General features: G+C 39.3%; 1 protein-coding gene across 1 annotated transcript; it reads left to right on the top strand.

Moving 5' to 3' along the window:
* The first annotated feature begins 2,848 nt into the window (after window positions 1–2,848).
* Window positions 2,849–16,416, top strand: SNRPC (small nuclear ribonucleoprotein polypeptide C). The gene is made up of 6 exons (XM_032409983.1): window positions 2,849–2,941; window positions 3,288–3,330; window positions 7,686–7,794; window positions 10,697–10,786; window positions 12,119–12,223; window positions 15,198–16,416. Exons 1-6 carry the CDS (start codon window positions 2,934–2,936, stop codon window positions 15,320–15,322), a joined length of 480 nt encoding a protein of 159 aa, XP_032265874.1. The 5' UTR covers window positions 2,849–2,933; the 3' UTR covers window positions 15,323–16,416.
* The last annotated feature ends 1,311 nt before the right edge of the window (window positions 16,417–17,727 follow it).

Below are 17,727 nucleotides of genomic sequence, written 5' to 3'. Positions count from 1 at the left end.
GTGTGTGTATGGGAACATACTTTTGTTCTTTTCTAATTTTGCACCATGTGTACTTACTACTTATTAAAAAATAAATAAACAAAATACATTTTAAGTTTAAAATACCTTAAGAGAAATTGAAAAATATAAACGTTATTTATAAAGTAGATTGCAAACATTGTGAGTTTTTAAGATATATAGGAGTTCAAGGGCATTTCAAGCTCAGGTAGGCACTTGGGATTTTCACCCGAGACCTAGGAGAATGAAGGTAAAAAATGAACTCTCTCAGTTGCTTGAGACACTGAAAGGAAAAGTGTGAAAAGCACTGCTTTACAGATAATAGGGCCCATAAACAAGACTCAGGGGAGATACCCTTTGGAACTTGGAAATAAAGTCACTTTCTGAGTCCTAGAAAACAGACAACTCTAAGTCTTTAAAACCGAGGGAATTTAATTCAGAGCATTGGTTTATATAGGGGTTGGCAGAGATAAAAAGTGAAACAGAGAAAAGTGAAGCAGAGATGAACAATAGCAAGAAGCTACCACTGCCCTCACACTGGAGAGACAGAAGAAGGACATCTTGTTACCAGAGCCCAGGGCCTAGGATCATCTGCTAGAAGTTGGAGCCAGGTAGGTGGGAGGAGACAGCCTGAGGTTAGGGATGAGGTGGAAGTGGGGATACTCTGCCTATTTCCTCAATCTCTCCAATTTCCAGAAATGCCCGCCTTAGATGTTGCCCAGCAATTCAGCCTGGAACCCAACCAGCACAGGAGTCCAAGACACAAAGCCTTAATGGCAGCATTCCCCCACTGCCATACTGAAAAGAGGAAGGGAAAGGTGAGGAATGGATTTGAGGGTAAAGCAGGCCCAATATCAGCACAGAGGGAAATTGGGGGAAAAAATAAAAACATAGTTGACAACTCTATCCCCTTTGAGACGAATCAACTCAGGGTGCCTACACAAAGATGGGTTTCTAAAACTGTGACATTAATGCAGGTATTTTCCACAAAATTTCCTTTAGAGCTGGTTTGTCCAAACTGGGATCTAACCCTGAACCATACTCTGTCTGATTGTTATGTCTCTTAAAAACATTTAACTCTAGAATGACATCTTTTCTTGAATTGGTGAAGGAAAGAGGTCATTTGTCCTACAGAATATCTCACCTTCTGAATCTGTTCGCTGCCTTTTGCTTTACGTTAGCTTGATCCTCTTGCCTATCCCATAAACTTGATTAGATCCAATCGAAACATTTTTTGTAAGAATAGGTCATAGGTGATGTCTACTTAATGTTTGCATCCTAGCAGGAAACACATAATATGATTGTTCCACCATTAGTAATGCTAAGATTGACCACTGTTAGAGTGATGAAAGCCTGATAATTTCATTGTGCAGTTAACTTTTCTTTTAAGACCAGGAAGTAATCTTTACGGTACACTTAACCTTGTTAAAGCTAGTTTCCTCATTTGAAATGTGAATAATAGGATTTTTTTTAAGTATTTTTTTTTAAAGATTTTATTTATTTGACAGAGAGAGACAAAGCGAGAGAAGGAACACAAGCAGGGGGAGTGGGGAGAGGGAGAAGCAGGCTTCCCGCCAAGCAGGGAGCCCGATGCGGGGCTTGATCCCAGGACTCTGGGATCACGACCTGAGCCGAAGGCAGACGCTTAACGACTGAGCCACCCAGGCGCCCCTAAAAGATTTTATTTTTAAGTAATCTCTACACCCAAGGTGGGGCTCAAACTCACAATCCGATCAGGAGTTGCATGCCCTACCTACTGAGCCAGGAAAACACCTCGAAATGTGAATAATAGGATTGTTGAATAGATCAAATAAATTAATGCATTCAAAGTACCTAGGACATAGTAAACATTCATATTATTATTAGCAATAATAGCAAGTAGCAATTATTATTTTGGTTGCAACTCCACCATCAGAGAATATGGAGAAGAATTAAAAACTCTTCCTCTCCATTCCCCTTATCTGGGAGAGGTCGGGCCATTTTGGAGTCTGATAGACCAAGCCGAAGTTTGGCCTTGTTGCTAAACAGGTTAGATCTGTGGACAAGTTAGTATCAATTTCCCCTTATGTAAATGTAATGTAAATGTAACTGCCATATGGGGAGGGCTTAGTATGCACAAACACTGCACTACACACTTTACAAGCATTTTCACGTTTAATTCTTCCTTAAGCCCCACAAGTGTAAGAATTATTATCCATGTTTTCCAGATGAGAAAATTGAGGCTCAGAAAGATTAAATAACTTGATCAGGCAGCACGGCTAGGAAGCTGGAGATGGCACTTGAAACTAAGGATGCTACCACCTCCTAGGGTTAATGAGACTCAGAAAAGACGCTATGTAAAACCGTTTGCATCTGGCTTTAAGAAACCTATTATTTCTCATTTTTGACCGTCTCAGCAAGCTTTCTCTGTCTTAAAGTTGAACTCCTATCTTCCCTGCTTCACTCCCCCATCCCCACGCCCCCAGCACTTGACTCCACCTGACTACACACTGACTTCATTATTTGTTTTTCTCAACTCCTACTGCCTACTCCACGAGGGCAAGGGCCTTTGTTTTGTTCACTGCTGACTTCTCAGCCTTTATAGCAGTGCCTGGTACACAGCGCGCAATGCTTAGAAAGTTGTCGAAAGAACGAATAACACGCTTCCGGAAGCATCAAGGATTGAAATCTCAGGGGCGTGGATTGAACCTCGCAGGGACCCTTCGTCCATCCCCTTCCGCCTTGCTATAGGTGAGGGGGAGAAGGAGAAAAGCCCCGCCCCTCGCTCGGCCGCCGCCGCGGCTACGGTGTCGTAGCGCAACGCGGCCAGCGGATTGGATGACTGGGAAGGGTTTCTGGAGTCGCATTTGACTCATCGATTCCGCGGCGTCGGCGCTAGCTGTGTGCGTCATTTCCGGGCGGCGCGGGACGGAGTGGCCAACGGCCTGCAGAGCAGCATGCCTAAGTGAGTGGGGCGCCGAATCTGCGGGTGTTCGCGGTCACGGTCGCTAACTGTGGCCCAGTGGGGGGAGTGCAGAGAGGGTTCTAGCTCTTGAGGTTTCCCGGGAAGCGAGAGGGTGTGGGGGAGGGAGCCCGGGAGTTCCCAGATACTGTCCTCTTGCAGTGTCTGTAGGTCGACTCTGCGCAAGGCAACAAAAAAGCCTAGTTTGTGTCAGGTCGCTTTGTCTGCTGTCTTGGAATCGTGAATAGATACTTTTATAGTTTGCCTTCATTGAACAGCACTTCGGTGAATGGGCATCTGTTAACTGGTGGTCGTCTTCTCTTTTTTTCTGTTTTCCACCTCTTTCCAGGTTTTATTGTGACTACTGCGACACGTACCTCACCCATGACTCTGTAAGTAGTGTCTCTTTTCAGTTTCAGAACACATTGTGCGTAACAAGTTTAGATTTTTTTTTTTTTTTTTAGGTGTAAATTTGTGCTTTTCATCCTGTTGAGGTTTAAGTGCTGCTTGGAGAAAATAATTTGGATTTCTTTTCCCCCACCGTTCCTGTAACTGTTTTCATAATTTGTAGTTATTGGACTTACAGCAGTTAGTGTTTTCAGTTGAGACCCAAAGTAATAATGCTTTAGCAAAATTGAAGGTGAAAAAAATTTGTATGACAAGTAGAAATTCCAGGGACGTGTCCTAAAGTTCAAATATTTGATTGGGACAAGGCACTCAAACGTTTGATTGATTAAACTGGAAAGAAATGCCTACATTTGAAACTGAGTTTTTTACTTTGATTAAAAACTGGCAAACAATACCAACTAAGATTGAATATTTACTGTGTGTCAGGCGGTGTTCCAGATGCTTTACATGTATCATTTTGTTTAATGCTCAGGATAAGCCTATAAGGTTAGTATTATCTCCATTTTACAGAGGAGGAAACTGAGGCAGCATATGGGTAAATGACTGGGTGTTACTAAACCAGTAAGTCGTACAGAGCTAGAAGGTTAGCCTAAGCACTCTAACTCCAGGGCTTCTCTGCCAGCGGCTCTCAGACTTTTTTGTCTCATGGCCCCTTTCCACTCTTAAAAATTACTGTGTTATTAAAAAAACTAGTTACATCAGTTATACTGCTTTAGTTACTAATATTTGCTGTATTTGAAATTAAAACTTAAAATTTAAAAAATACTAATTCATTTGAAAGTAACATTGACAGACTTTTTACTTGTAACACAGATAACATTTTATAAGTGAAAAATAGCTGTTTTCCGAAAGAAAAAAGTTAGTGAAGAATGGCATTGCTTTAACCTTTTTGCAAGCCTCTGTAATGTCTGACTTAATGGAAGACAGCTGGATTCTTCTGCATTAAATCTGTTGCACTATGTTTTGGTTGAATTGTATGAAGAATGGATAAGGAGTTGAAAAAAAGTAGGGTACTTTACTAGCCTTTTTAGATAACTGTAGATATTCTTTAATACTTCATATTACTGCATCCAAACTAGTTGCAGTATGGAATCTGAAACTATATCAAACTTTTCATACTCTGTTACATCAAAATTCACTGATTTAGGGGTGCCTAGGTGGCTCAGTCATTTAGGCGTCTGACTCTTGATTTTGGCTCAGGTCATGATCTCAGGGTTGTGAGACTGAGCCCCTTGTGGGTCTCCATGCTGGGCATGGAGCTTGCTTAAGATTCTCTCTCTCCATCTGCCCTTCCCTGTCAACCCCGCCCCCAGTTTCACTGATCTGTCTTGCACTTTGAGTGAATCTTTTACCAGATGTGATTTTGTAACATGCTTTGGTCATTTGGAAAATGAATATTGGAATATTGGTTCACTCAGTTATACAGGTCTTCCATCTGTTGACACATTTGATTATGTAATATAAAAATTCACATTAATGTCACAGTCTAATCAGAAATGGCTTTTAAGTATTGGGAAGCTGACAAGCTCATGGTAGTAGATAAGGCTTTCTAAAATTGAGTTTTGTTTGAAAGCTCAAATTTTATCCTTGGCAATAAATACTACCAATTGCTTCCTTTGAAGTGACAGGCTCACTTCAGTTACTTCTGAGAAGTCTGAATCTCCAGTTTGTTTCTCAGTTAGTCAAGTAAAAATGATGTTCCATTAAAGAGGCAGCTGGTAGAGCTTATAACTTGAACTATTTGCATTCCTGCTTTTCTTTGAAATAGCATCATATTTTGGCATGCGGCTGAAGTACTTTGTACATCCCACTTTTCACCCAGAATATTAAAAAGACATGAACTCAAGAGTTGAGATTTAGTAGAATTAATAATTTTGCTGCTTCATAAAGGACAGTGTCAGTGAAACTGACAACAATCTCTAATGCATTGGGTTGCCATTGCCTTGATTTATTCTAAAGTGCTAGAAGTTTGGGATCATCCGTGCAAATGTCAGTACAGTGGAAAAGGAAAGTAATGTCTTAGTATTATTATGAAACTACTTTGACCTTGCAGACCCCCTGAAAGGTGGGTCTGAGACACCTTAGATGCCTGTGAACCACACATTGAAAACTACAGCTCTGTATTTGGCTGCCTCTGCAGAAATGTGATTAAACTGGAACTCTTGATCATCTTGTCATCTTGAATAGTAGCTGCAAGAACCCTAGCCAATGATTTCTGTGTTGTCACTTCGTTTAGAATTCTAACACTTGGTCAGATGTAGTATTAATTTGTGGAACATGTAAGTAGGATGGCTCCTCTTGAAGTAATAATAGTTCTGAATATTATTATAGATTGTCCTGGATGGGACTCCTCCAATAAGTTGGTATTACAGTAGTTTGCCTATAGAGTCCCAGTTTTTTTGATCCTAGCCCCCTTTCTAGATCAAACCCCTCATCATAATTTTCTGAAACTGCAAGTAGGCAATGCTCTTCTACCCTTTTATAGCTTATCTTGCCAACGCCAGCATTCAGAGAATTGAAAAGTATCTCTTTATAATGAATGTCTCTTTGTGAGAAATGTCAGGAACCCTTGTTAACACTGTTGTTCTAACATGATAGTTAGTGAAAGTAGGAAAATTCCATAGTGATTGAAGCAGTTCCCTGTGGTGGACTTTGAAATGCAGTAAACATTCAGCGCTGCAACTTTTGAGTTTTTGCTGATTTTTAGGCATGATTTTATTAGGCTTAAGGCCTTGTCGTGTTACATAATCAGTCACTGGGGAGTCAGGGAACAATATTTTGAAATGTAGACCATGAAAAGACAGTCTGTGGTCTTGTGATATTGGTCATGTCTGCTGCTACCGAAGCAATCCTGTGAAGAGAGGATGTGTCGGTAGGAGGTAGTTAGACAGCCATGAGGAGCATCTGAGTAAGATCTGGGCTCCAGGCCTTGGTTTGCTATTTACCAGCTATGTGTTTTAAGACAAGTCTTTCACCAAAGAATAAAGTTATGAAAATCTTGGCATCTGGGAAAAAAAAAAAAGACAAGTGTTTCAGCGTAAATTGAAGATAATAGGCTTGTAATTTTTTAAATCAATTTTATTGAATTATATGTTGATTAAATGCATACATTTTAAGTGTACAGTCTGATGATTTGGCAAATAATACGGTTTGGTGTATACATGAGATATAAAACATTTCCATTAACCCAGAAAGTTCCTTTGTGGTTTTTTTTTTTACAGTCCATCCCCTGCACCCTTAGCCCCGACTGATCTGGTTTTTATTACAAAAGATCATTATTAACTGGTTTTAAAACTTCATCTGAATGGAATCTTACAGTATATACTCTCTGTGTGTCCTGTTTCTTTTGCTGAGCATGCTTTTTTTTTTTTTTAAGATTATTTGAGAGAGAGAGAGCAAGCACTAGTGGTGGGGAGGGGCAGAGGGACAAGCATACTCCCTGCTGAGCGAGGAACCTGATTCGGGGCTCAATCCCAGGACTCCCAAGATCATGACCTGAACTCAAGGCAAACATTTAACCGGCTGAGCCACTCAGGCGCCCTGAGCATGATTTTGAGATTCGTCCATAATTGTGTGAATCAACGATTCATTCTTTCTGATTAATATCCCATTGTATCAGGCACGTGTGATTATTATGATGATTGAGACACTGCTTGCAAAGTACATAGCATGATGTTTGGCATGTAGTAAGTGTTAAATAAATGTTAACTTAAACAGATGGTTAAATGTGTGGAGTTTATCTTATGTCAATTTTACCTCAGTCAAGCTGTTAAAGAACAAAAGGATTAGTGGGCTAGAGACAAAAGTCTGTGTGTGATTCACATAGTCTGTATTCTAGACCCATAGTCATTTAAAAGAAGATATTCTCATATACAGTATAATTTAAATGTATGTAAGCTATATTATTTTGCTATAGAATAATCTAAGAAAGGGCATTAAAATGGCAATATGTTCTAGATCAGGAGTTTGCAAACTTTTCCTTAAAGTGCCAGGTTGTAATTATTTTAGGTTTATGGACCGTATAGTCTTTGTTGTGATGACTTGTAGAGAAAAGAAATAGATAATACCTGAACAAATGAATGTGGCTGTTCCACTCTGTTGTTTTACAAAATCAGGTGGCTGGCCCATGGGCCATAGTTTGCTGACCTCTTGGTTCAGATGATTAGTATAGTAGATAAATGACCACAGTACATTGTTGGATAATGTTTGTAAAAGATGCTTCAACACCCAGCTAAAGCTGCTAAAGGTAGCCAGGCTACCAATATAAAGGAAAGGCTTTATAAAATTTCTAGTTGGGAAAACTTGTTTCTGTGACTGATATGACCTTTTTGTCTTACAGCCATCTGTGAGAAAGACACACTGCAGTGGTAGGAAACACAAAGAGAATGTGAAAGACTACTATCAGAAATGGATGGAAGAGCAGGCTCAGAGCCTGATCGACAAAACAAGTGCGTTTCAGTCTCTTGTTCTGATGTGGTAGAATGGTCCCATTCTTTCTTGTCCCTGTCTCTCTGTTGACTCATCCTGAGTGATAAATAGGAGCATTCTGTTGTGTTCAGTGAAAGAATTAGAAGGTCGTTGGTTTCCTGGGGAATGTAAGAACACAATAATTATTGAGGTTAGAGCAATCAGGTATTGATTAGATTGGGAAGTGGGGCAGAGAAGAATGGGTTGCCTAATAATTTCTTTATTGACATGGACCAGATTTTGTAGCAAATTTATGTGAAGCCTCCTTTATAGTGATCGTAGTTTTTATTTTTATTTTATTTTTTTTAAGATTTTATTTATTTATTTATTAGAGAGTGAACTCGAGAGAGCACAAGCAGGGGGAGGGGCAGAGGCAGAGGGAGAAGCAGGCTCCCTACTCAGCAGGGAGCCCGATGTGGAGCTCGATCCCAGGACCCTGGAATCATGACCTGAGCTGAAGGCAGATGCTTAACCGACTGAGCCACCTAGGCGCCCTGATCATAGTGTTTAGAACTATTTTCCTTTCGTAATAGGAAAATGTGGAGGTGGGTTTGTAGTTACCTTCAAAGAGTTTGAGAGACTTTGAGTTTCTTATTCTTGTAGTCCTGATAAAGATACTCGGTTAAGAAGGAAGTAATTGATGTGACAAAGTATTCTGAGTACGTTTTGGACCTCTGTTGGACATGCCATACTCATTTTGTTTTGTGCGCAACGCAAGGGCTTGAACTCACGACCCTGAGATCAAGACCTGAGCTGAGATCAAGAGTCAGATGCCTAGCCACCTGAGCCACCCGGGCCCCCCTCTTTTTGTTTAATTTGGGAAATAATTTGTTTAGGTTAGTTGAGTTCAAGACACTGACAGAAGATGTTGCATTTCTATGTTAGATCATGCTGGTGTATTTTAAACATGGCCTTTCTCATTTATTGTATTCAGAGCTGGCAGGCAAATGTGGGCTTTGATTGTGTTGCAATTTTAAGAAAAAAGCAAAGCTTATGGAAAATATCAAAAAAAGAGAAAGACGGGTTAATGAATGAACCTCCCATGGTGACCCCCACCCCTAATTTCCATCACCTAGTTGCAACAGTCTTGTTTTGTTTATACCAGGTTCTCAAACTTAGCACTATTGACGTTTGGGGCTGGATGATTCTTTGTTGTGGAGCTGTCCTGTGCATTGTAGGCTGTTCACTAGTAGCCCTGGCATCTACCCACTAGATGCCAATAGCATTTCCCAGTTGTGACAACTAAAAATGTCCCCAAGCATTGCCCAGTGTCCCCAGGAGGGTCAAAATTGCCCCTAGTTGAGAGCCACCAAATACCTTCATCTTCTCCCTTTCTCCATCCTGGATTTTTAAGGAGCAAATCTCAGACATTGTCCCATTTCATTTGAAAAAATAGATTCTATGGGATGCCTGAGTGGCTCAGCCAGTTAAGCGGCTGCCTTCGGGTCAGGTCATGATCCTGGGGTCCTGGGATTGAGCCCCGCATAAGGCTCCCTGCATAGTGGGGAGCCTGTTTGTCCCTCTCCCTCTGCTGCTCCCCCTGCTTGTGCTCTCTCTATGTCAAATAGATAAATAAAATCTTAAAAAAAAAAAGGAAGAAAGAAAAGAATTATAATGTAATCTTTCTTTTTTCTATTTGAAAAGATGTTAGAAATTTCTTGGCATTAAAGGTTAGAATTATATTCATTTAGTTGTTTTTTGTATGCAGCAAAAGAATGTAGGATGAGTAAATGTTTTTGATGGAAGACTTTTGGAAGAGAGAAGGCAAGCCCTCAGGGACACACCATGTGATGTTGATGTCCATGATTATGTTGGCTTTGAGTCCACTGTTGAGCCGATGGCTTAGTTACTCCCTTTTCAGTCTCTACAAGTTGTCCTTCTGCTTAGGGTGTAGGAGGTATCATTTTGATTGGAAAAGCCCTTGTTGGGATATGATCCCCTATAGAGCACAGGCTGTATTCAGAGGCATATGAGTAGCTGGCTGTACAGAAATAAATCTCCACTTCTAAGTCATTTTTTTGGATCTGGTCTTTAGGAGTTAGCAGTGATTTACTTGAGTAATTTGACCTACATTGCACTGGTGGGGGTGGAATGGGGATAGGTGGGGTGTCCTTAGGCTGCAGATTGCACTGAATCGGAAAGGCCTTATATTTAGGAATAGCTTTTATGAGTGTACATTTTTATTTTATTTATTTACTTAATTTTAGTTCTAGTATAGTTAACTATGAGTATATATCATAGTATTTATGTGTGACTTCTTTGTAAAGCCACATATTAATTATCTTCAATTTCTTTTGTTTTCATTTGTGCCTCATATTGTCTGAAAGAAAAAAGTTGATTGTATTGGACATTTTTTTAAGATCGTAATCTCCTTTAGGGCAGGCTCTTGCTTTAAAATCTTTGTTTCTCTTTCATGTCTCTTAGCTCAGTACATTAATTTCAAAACTGCTAAACCAAAATGATGTGAAGTTTTACAAAGCCTGGCCTTTGGGCAGGTATCACACATTTTTCAAACAAAACTGAATGGTTCAAATTGTTTGTGAACAGCATCTACAGATTAAAGATGTCTGCATCTCTTTGGTAAGACATTGGTAGATGGGAGGTCTTCATTCCATTCTCCCATAGATAATTCAGCCATAGAAATGCTGACTAAATAAAAATGGGTTGAAAAACCCAAATCGGTAAACCAATTAATTGTAATTTTTGCTGGTGAATACCTACGGTTGATTTAAAAACTGTAGAGGCCATAATGTAGTAATTTTAAATGAAGTAAAGTGAAATAAATGGGACCATTAAGGATTTAAAAGAGAAGGGTTATTTTAGTAAATGGGTTGTTGAGTTCTTATTCACTCTGTGTTGTTTTTTTTCTCACTCTATCCAAAGCTGCTGCATTTCAACAAGGAAAGATACCTCCTACTCCATTCTCTGCTCCTCCTCCTGCAGGGGCAATGATCCCACCTCCCCCGAGTCTCCGTAAGTTTATAAAGCTTTTTCTTAGCAGCCATAACTTCAGGGGGGCAGATTATCCTTTGATTTTGTTAGAGTATCTCACAGTTGACTTTTGAATGCTCATTGAATGAATATATAGATAGTAAAAGAAAACTTCAGTGGTATCATTTCTGAAATATCTTCAGAGTTACATTGCCTTATTGCTAGGATATTGTATTTGTAACATCCCAAGTGGGTTTGAGACAAATTCAGTGGAAAGGTCAGAATGTACCTGTGATTAGATGAGCTAATATATGAAGCTAATTATTATTACTATATTAGATGAGCTAATATATGAATATATTGATGAGTACATTAAATTATTTACTGCTATGAACCCAGCACTGGAGGATTAAAGTAGTGGATACACTCTTCAGTCTTTCTTCCTATTTTCTAACCCACCTAACACCAATATATATACCTTGGAAAAGACAAGAACTGGACAGTTGAAAGTAGAGTGAATCAGAGGCCTCTCCTCTCTGTGAAGGTTTTTTGTTTCTGAATGACAGAAGGAAAGTGAGTAACTAGGCCATAAGTTCCATGGCTCTCTTGGAAGGGCTTACAATGAAATTGAATTCAGAAACCTAAACTTGGTCCTGTAAGTAACCCTGGGTATAAACCTGGAGAAGTAGGCTGTTTATATAATTGCACACTAATGCAGGTAGACCACTAATGGCCCACCAAAACCTTCTTGGGTTTCCACCATCCTGGGACCAGGTCAGGCCTTGGGTTACAGGAGCTCTCAGGTCACCTCTCTGTCCTACTCTGTATTTTGGCTGGCTGGCACCCAACTCCATTATTTTTAATAGTAGAATAATCTATAGTATGACTGTGCCATAATTAACCTCACCATTTTCATATTGTTGGACATTTAAGTTGTTCCAAATTGTTGTAAACGATACTGTGAAGAATATCTCTGCATACACATCTTCGTATTTCCAAAGAATCTTTTAAACATTTTGATTTTTTAAAAAACAAATCTGAAATTAGGTACTTGTGGTTTTAGTTTGACAGGAGCTCTACAGATGGCATAATACTCTTTTTAAAAAAAATTAAAGTTCTGGAATTTTTTTTAACCTGGAGAACCTGATTTCATTTTATACTTCTGTCTAGACAGTCTTGTTTTTGTTTTTTGGACATAAAGTAACTAAAGTTTTGTGGCATGTTGATGTTTGTGGATCTGCTGTTATAAAAGAAACCATAAGAAGTCTATTGTTCCAGAACTTGGACTGGACCGTGAGGCCCTACTAGTTTCATAGAAGAGAAAATATTAATATGTAAGCATATCTTATCCTCCGCCCCCATTCATTATTCCAGCGGGTCCTCCTCGCCCTGGTATGATGCCAGCGCCCCATATGGGGGGCCCTCCCATGATGCCAATGATGGGCCCTCCTCCTCCTGGGATGATGCCAGTGGGACCTGGTAAGTTTGAATCTCTTTCCTTTTATGATGTTCCATTGTGTTTTAGTTCTCCATTTAAATGGAATTCTTAATTCATTGTCTAAACATATTATTGCAACAAATTATATTTGGCGAATCTGTAATGATAAAAAGAAATATTTGTTTTATCAGTGTAATTGGATGATACCCAAAGACCTTGTACTACTAAAAACAGGATAAGGCTGCCCTTTTTTTTTCTTCTTCTCCCTCCCTGCTGCTTACTTGCCTTCTTCTGACTTTTGGCCATTTATAATGGAGAAAAGGGTAAATGAGTTTGTTCTAAGGGGAGATAAAGGGAAGGGGTAGGTAAATACTTGTGCTGCTCCTTTTTTCAGTTTTGATTTGAAGCAGAGCTACCTCTTGTTGTTGATTTAATCTTGCTGGTTAACTAGGCCACATTAGTATATGAAAAAGGCCTTAGCGCTGTAGTTTGTCTTTTATTCAGGAAGGGAGATAACAAACATTTTATTTGAACACAAACATGAAAATAGATTAATTTGCAGATTTTTCTGATAGTCGATCAGGGCCTTTGCTTTGAAAATGAGTCTACTGATTGGAGCACAATCTATTTCTTGCCTAAATCAATAAACCATATCCATAATGCATTCTTTTTCTTTTTTAAGATTTTATTTATTTATTTGACAGAGCACAAGTGGGGGGGCGGCAGGCAGAGGGAGAGGGAGAAGCAGACCCCGCCAAGCAGGGAGCCCAACTCGGGGCTCCATCCCAGGACCCTGGGATCATGACCTGAGCCTGAGGCAGACGCTTAACAGATTGAGCCACCCATGCGCCCCCCCATAATGCATTCTTTACCAACTTTAGTTTCATTTTCTTTCAAGGTTAGAAACCTTGTGAGGCAATCTAGTTCCAGTCTTTTATGATCCTCTCACCTACCAAATTTGTGAGCACTTTTTGGGATGATTTACTTGAGTTTTTCCAAATATCTACTTAGTTTTCGTGGGGAAAAAAAACTTTTTTTTTGTTAAGATTTTTTTTTTTTTAAATATTTTATTTATGTATTTGACACAGGGCGGGGCGGGGGCTGGTGTTCAGAGCAAGCACAAGCAGGGGGAGTGGCAGGCAGAGGGAGAAGCAAGCTCCCTGCTGAGCAAGGAGCCCAATGTGGGGCTCAATTCCAGGACCCTGGGATCTCGACCTGAGCCGAAAGGCGGCCGCTTAGCTAACTGAGCCACCCAGGTTCCCCATACGGTTCTTTTTTATACTCATTTTATTGATTTGCAGAATAAATTATGTAATTAGAGTAAATACAGTGGCCACAAGAAGCCTCCAACTCAACTGGTAAGACAAAGTACAAGAAGGTATTAGAGTAGCTTCCTAGCCAAAAGCATTCGGTGTGCTCGCTGTGGGTATCATTTAGAGGGATGTAAGGAGAGTCTAGAGAAGAGTTCCTGCCTTACTGGCTTCTGAATCTAAAAGTGACTTGCAAGGCTGCTTTTGCATTCTTAAATCAGGGTCACAAATTCAAATTCTTAGAGGGGTTAGGGCTTTGGTGAACTGGTGAATGCATGACACACCTAAAGAAGGCTTCTAGAACTCAGCTTCAGCTGCAGTTGACATAAGATTATTTGAATTAAAATAATTAAGTAGTTGGGGGTGGGCAGGGATAAGAACGGGTTGGGATAAGATAGAAGGTTGGCCGGGGTGGATAATTATTGAAGCTGGATGATGGGTACATGGATGTTCTTTATACTCTTTTTTCTATTCTTGTGCATGTTTGAACATTTCCATAATAAAAAAAGTTGAAAAAAGGAATCTAGACTTACTACTTACTAGTAATTAGGCTATTAGTTGCCAATGTTGGCAACTAATCACAGTTAAATGCACTGTGGAGACCAAAGTAAACAACTTTTCAGGTGCCTCGTTTTCAATCTTTGGTCTAGATGAGTTTCCTCTAGGAAATGCTGAATATAGGTTATGTTATGGTGGGGTTTTTTAATAAGATACTTAGAAGTTTAGTATTATTCTCTGTTCCTGTTGAAATTATCTTAAAAAAATTCTGTACCTGTTGTGTCTTTGCATATACTTGTGTTTTACTTTTTGTGAAAAGACTGTATTTGGCTTTGAATATAGTTTTGAACCATTTATTGCAAGCCTTTAATCAAAATGGTTTAATAAGTAGTTGTGTAAATTTTGATATATAAAAAGAAGACCTGAAAATTATGAGGCATAATAATAAAATGAATACCCGTGAACCCACCACTCAGCTGAGGAGGTAGAATATTATCAATTCTGTGAAGCTGCCTGTAATCCTCCTCAACCTCCACCTCCGCTTGCCCTCCCTTCCCTGGCTCATTTACTTGGCTGGTATATTAATGGGACACTTCAAAAAATTCTTAACAGTTTCTAACTTGCATTAGAAAAATCAGATTTTTGTGTGTGCGCTAATTGTTGTAAATCACATTATTGCCTATTTTTCTTGACTTGAGCTAAGTATGGTTACTAACAGGTTCTCAGCATGGGCCTCCTGCTCACCTTTCCTACAACTCCGAGCAAACGCTTAGTGGTAAGATTGTCCTCTGTGCCTGTGTACATTCATGAAATAGCTCCTGGTTTTATGGTGGGTAGAACTGATTAAAAATGCCGACTCAGTAATGTGTAATTTAGTTATGAATTTCCCTGAGTGAGAAAAGGTCAGTTTAGGGAACTAGTGTCCCTGGTGGTTTCTGGAAAGCAGTCTATTAATAGTTTCCCCCTTACTATCATTAGATCATGATTCCCATATGGTTCTTGTGTTGACCTTTGTTCTTTGTTTGAGAATGTCTAAGTAATTTACAGATGTGATGAATTTGTTGCATTTCTTCTGTCAGGTATGTCTTTCTTCCAGCATTTTGCAGGGGGGGGCTACTTTTTTGTCTTTAATGGAAGTCCCATCAAGCTCGCTCAAAAGTAGTATTTTCTGACTCTCTTTTTCCCTTTTCTTTGTTTTGTCCTGCAGCTCCTGGAATGAGGCCACCTATGGGAGGCCACATGCCAATGATGCCTGGGCCCCCAATGATGAGACCTCCTGCCCGTCCCATGATGGTGCCCACTCGGCCAGGAATGACTCGACCAGACAGATAAGAAGAGACAGGAACCTCTTTATATTCATTTTATATTACTTGTTTACTTCACCAGGAGATCATGGTGTTGTGACTCTGGGTGTTTTCTCACAGCAGGACAAGGAAGACTTGCTCCACCTTCCTATCAAAGAGAGAATAGTTTTTGCCAGGAAGTAGTAGGACAAAAAAAAAAAAAGCAATTTTCATTTGTATTGTGAAATGTGAAAATAAAATTGTCAACTGTTTTAGTTAAAAACGTGTTCCCTTTTTTTCTCCCCTCTGTATTCCTTGTGTATTACAAAAGAGATGAAGTATTCCAGTTGTTTCTCTAGCTCATTTTCTCTGCAGCATGCCCTCTGCATGACATTCTTTTTCGTTAGCTATAGTGAGTCCTTTTGGACACCCTGCCTTTATTTAGTAAAGTTGTTTTGTGCAAGACTTGGTAAATCTAACACTTGTAGAGCTTTTTGTTGATTAAAACAACAAACAGCACAATTGGTTACTTTTTCACATGAACAGCATTTGGTGTAGTAAGTGGAAAATTTTAAATCTTTTATGCTGAAGTAGGGAAAAAGACTTTCCAGTCTCTCTATGTCAGCTAAAGATTGCCTTAACCTCAGCTTCTCCTTTCTCTTAGTTCCTCTTTTTCTTGGGCTTAAATAATCAGAAAACTTTCTAATAGTAATGGTAAAATTAGGCAGATTTCCATGGTACAGAAGTTGTCTTCAGGATGTCCTTTGTTATATCATTGGGCTATAAAAGTAGGCTATTTTCAGAGAAACATCTAGAAAGTCAGCCATCGGCACTGTTTATATTCTGTTCAGTGTACAATCCAAGCTATTTCACGTTGCAAATGGGAGTGAAAATTGTTATAATCTTTGGGGAGAGCAATTTAGCAATAGCTATCAGAATTACAGTACCTTTGACTTACCATTTCCATGTCTAGGAATTTATCATACAGATAGAGTTGCACATGTACAAGATGATGTGTGTACAAGACTATGCGTTGCAGCAAATGACAGGAAATACCATAGATGTCCAATGAAGGGGGACTGATTTATCAAGTATGATACTTCCACAAAATGTCATATACCAGGCAGGTTAAAACAATAAAGAAGCTCGGGGCGCCTGGGTGGCTCAGTTGGTTAAGCGACTGCCTTCGGCTCAGGTCATGATCCTGGAGTCCTGGGATCGAGTCCCACGTCGGGCTCCCTGCTCAGCAGGGAGTCTGCTTCTCTCTCTGACCCTCCCCCCTCTCATGCTCTCTCTCTGTATCTCATTCTCTCTCTCAAATAAATAAATAAAATCTTAAAAAAAAAAAAAAAAAAACAATAAAGAAGCTCTATGTACTGATGGGGAAAGATCTCTAAGACACACATTGTACTGAACCTTGATTTTTTTCAAAATGAATTGTTCTCTGCTATCTTTATTTAGAGGAAATATCTGTATGTTCCTGTGTAGGCATAAAGGATCTCTAGAAGGACAGATAAGCAACTGGTAATACTGGTTGCTCATGAAGAGTAAATGGGTGGCTGGGGGATGGGTGAATGAGAGGCTTATCCCCTTTTTGTATCTTTTTTATTTTGAATCATTACTTATAAAACAAAACTATCTTTGCCATCTGACATTATTATTATAGTGATGTTATGGAAGAGGGTGCCCTAAACCAGCAGTTACAACCTACCTGGCTGACGATTAGAATCATGGGGGTCTTTTTAAAAATAAAGAGTCCAGATTTTGATTCAATATATCTGGGGTAAGGCTTAGGAAATTGGTATTTTGGGAAAGCTCCCTAGGAAATTTTGATTATTAGTGGGTTTGGCAAACTCTTAGGATCTATTCTACTCAGGAATGTAATACTGGATGTATGTGTGTGTCTTACATATATATATATATATTTTTTATAGATTTGCAGCTAGAAATTGAAATGGCAATAGGTGGATGGCTTTTTTTCCCTAGAAACTTGAAGAAGGGCTAATTTAGGCAAATAAACAACCTTATCTAGGTAAACAAGAGGCTAGAAATAGAGATCCTGACAGATGATTTATGCTCAGCCTCTGTAAAAGCTGAGTCGACTTCCTAATCTGAGTCTTTGCTAGGACTACTTACTGCTTTTTAGTTTCTCGTCGTTTACATGTTTTAAAGAAGGACTTATCAGAAATTGATAGTTTATATATCTGAGTTTTACAGCTTAGATTTTTTAGTTTCTCGTCGTTACATGTTTTAAAGAAGGACTTACCAGAAATTGATAGTTTATATATCTGAGTTTTACAGCTCAGATTTGTTATTAAAATCTCTGCAGACTTTTAAGATAGGGGAAACCTTGCCAACTGAGCTTACATGTGACTCAGCAAGTTTCTGGTTGAGCTGGCTCTGTCAGGCTCAAGGTGCAGAGGGTGTCTTTTGTATATACACAGAAAGCTCACA

This window comes from Phoca vitulina, unplaced genomic scaffold (assembly GCF_004348235.1).
Source record: "Phoca vitulina isolate PV1807 unplaced genomic scaffold, GSC_HSeal_1.0 scaffold11, whole genome shotgun sequence".
In the NCBI taxonomy this organism is placed as follows: domain Eukaryota; kingdom Metazoa; phylum Chordata; class Mammalia; order Carnivora; family Phocidae; genus Phoca; species Phoca vitulina.
The sequence above is the reverse complement of the archived record's forward strand: the minus strand, read 5'-3'. Positions and strand labels throughout refer to the sequence as shown.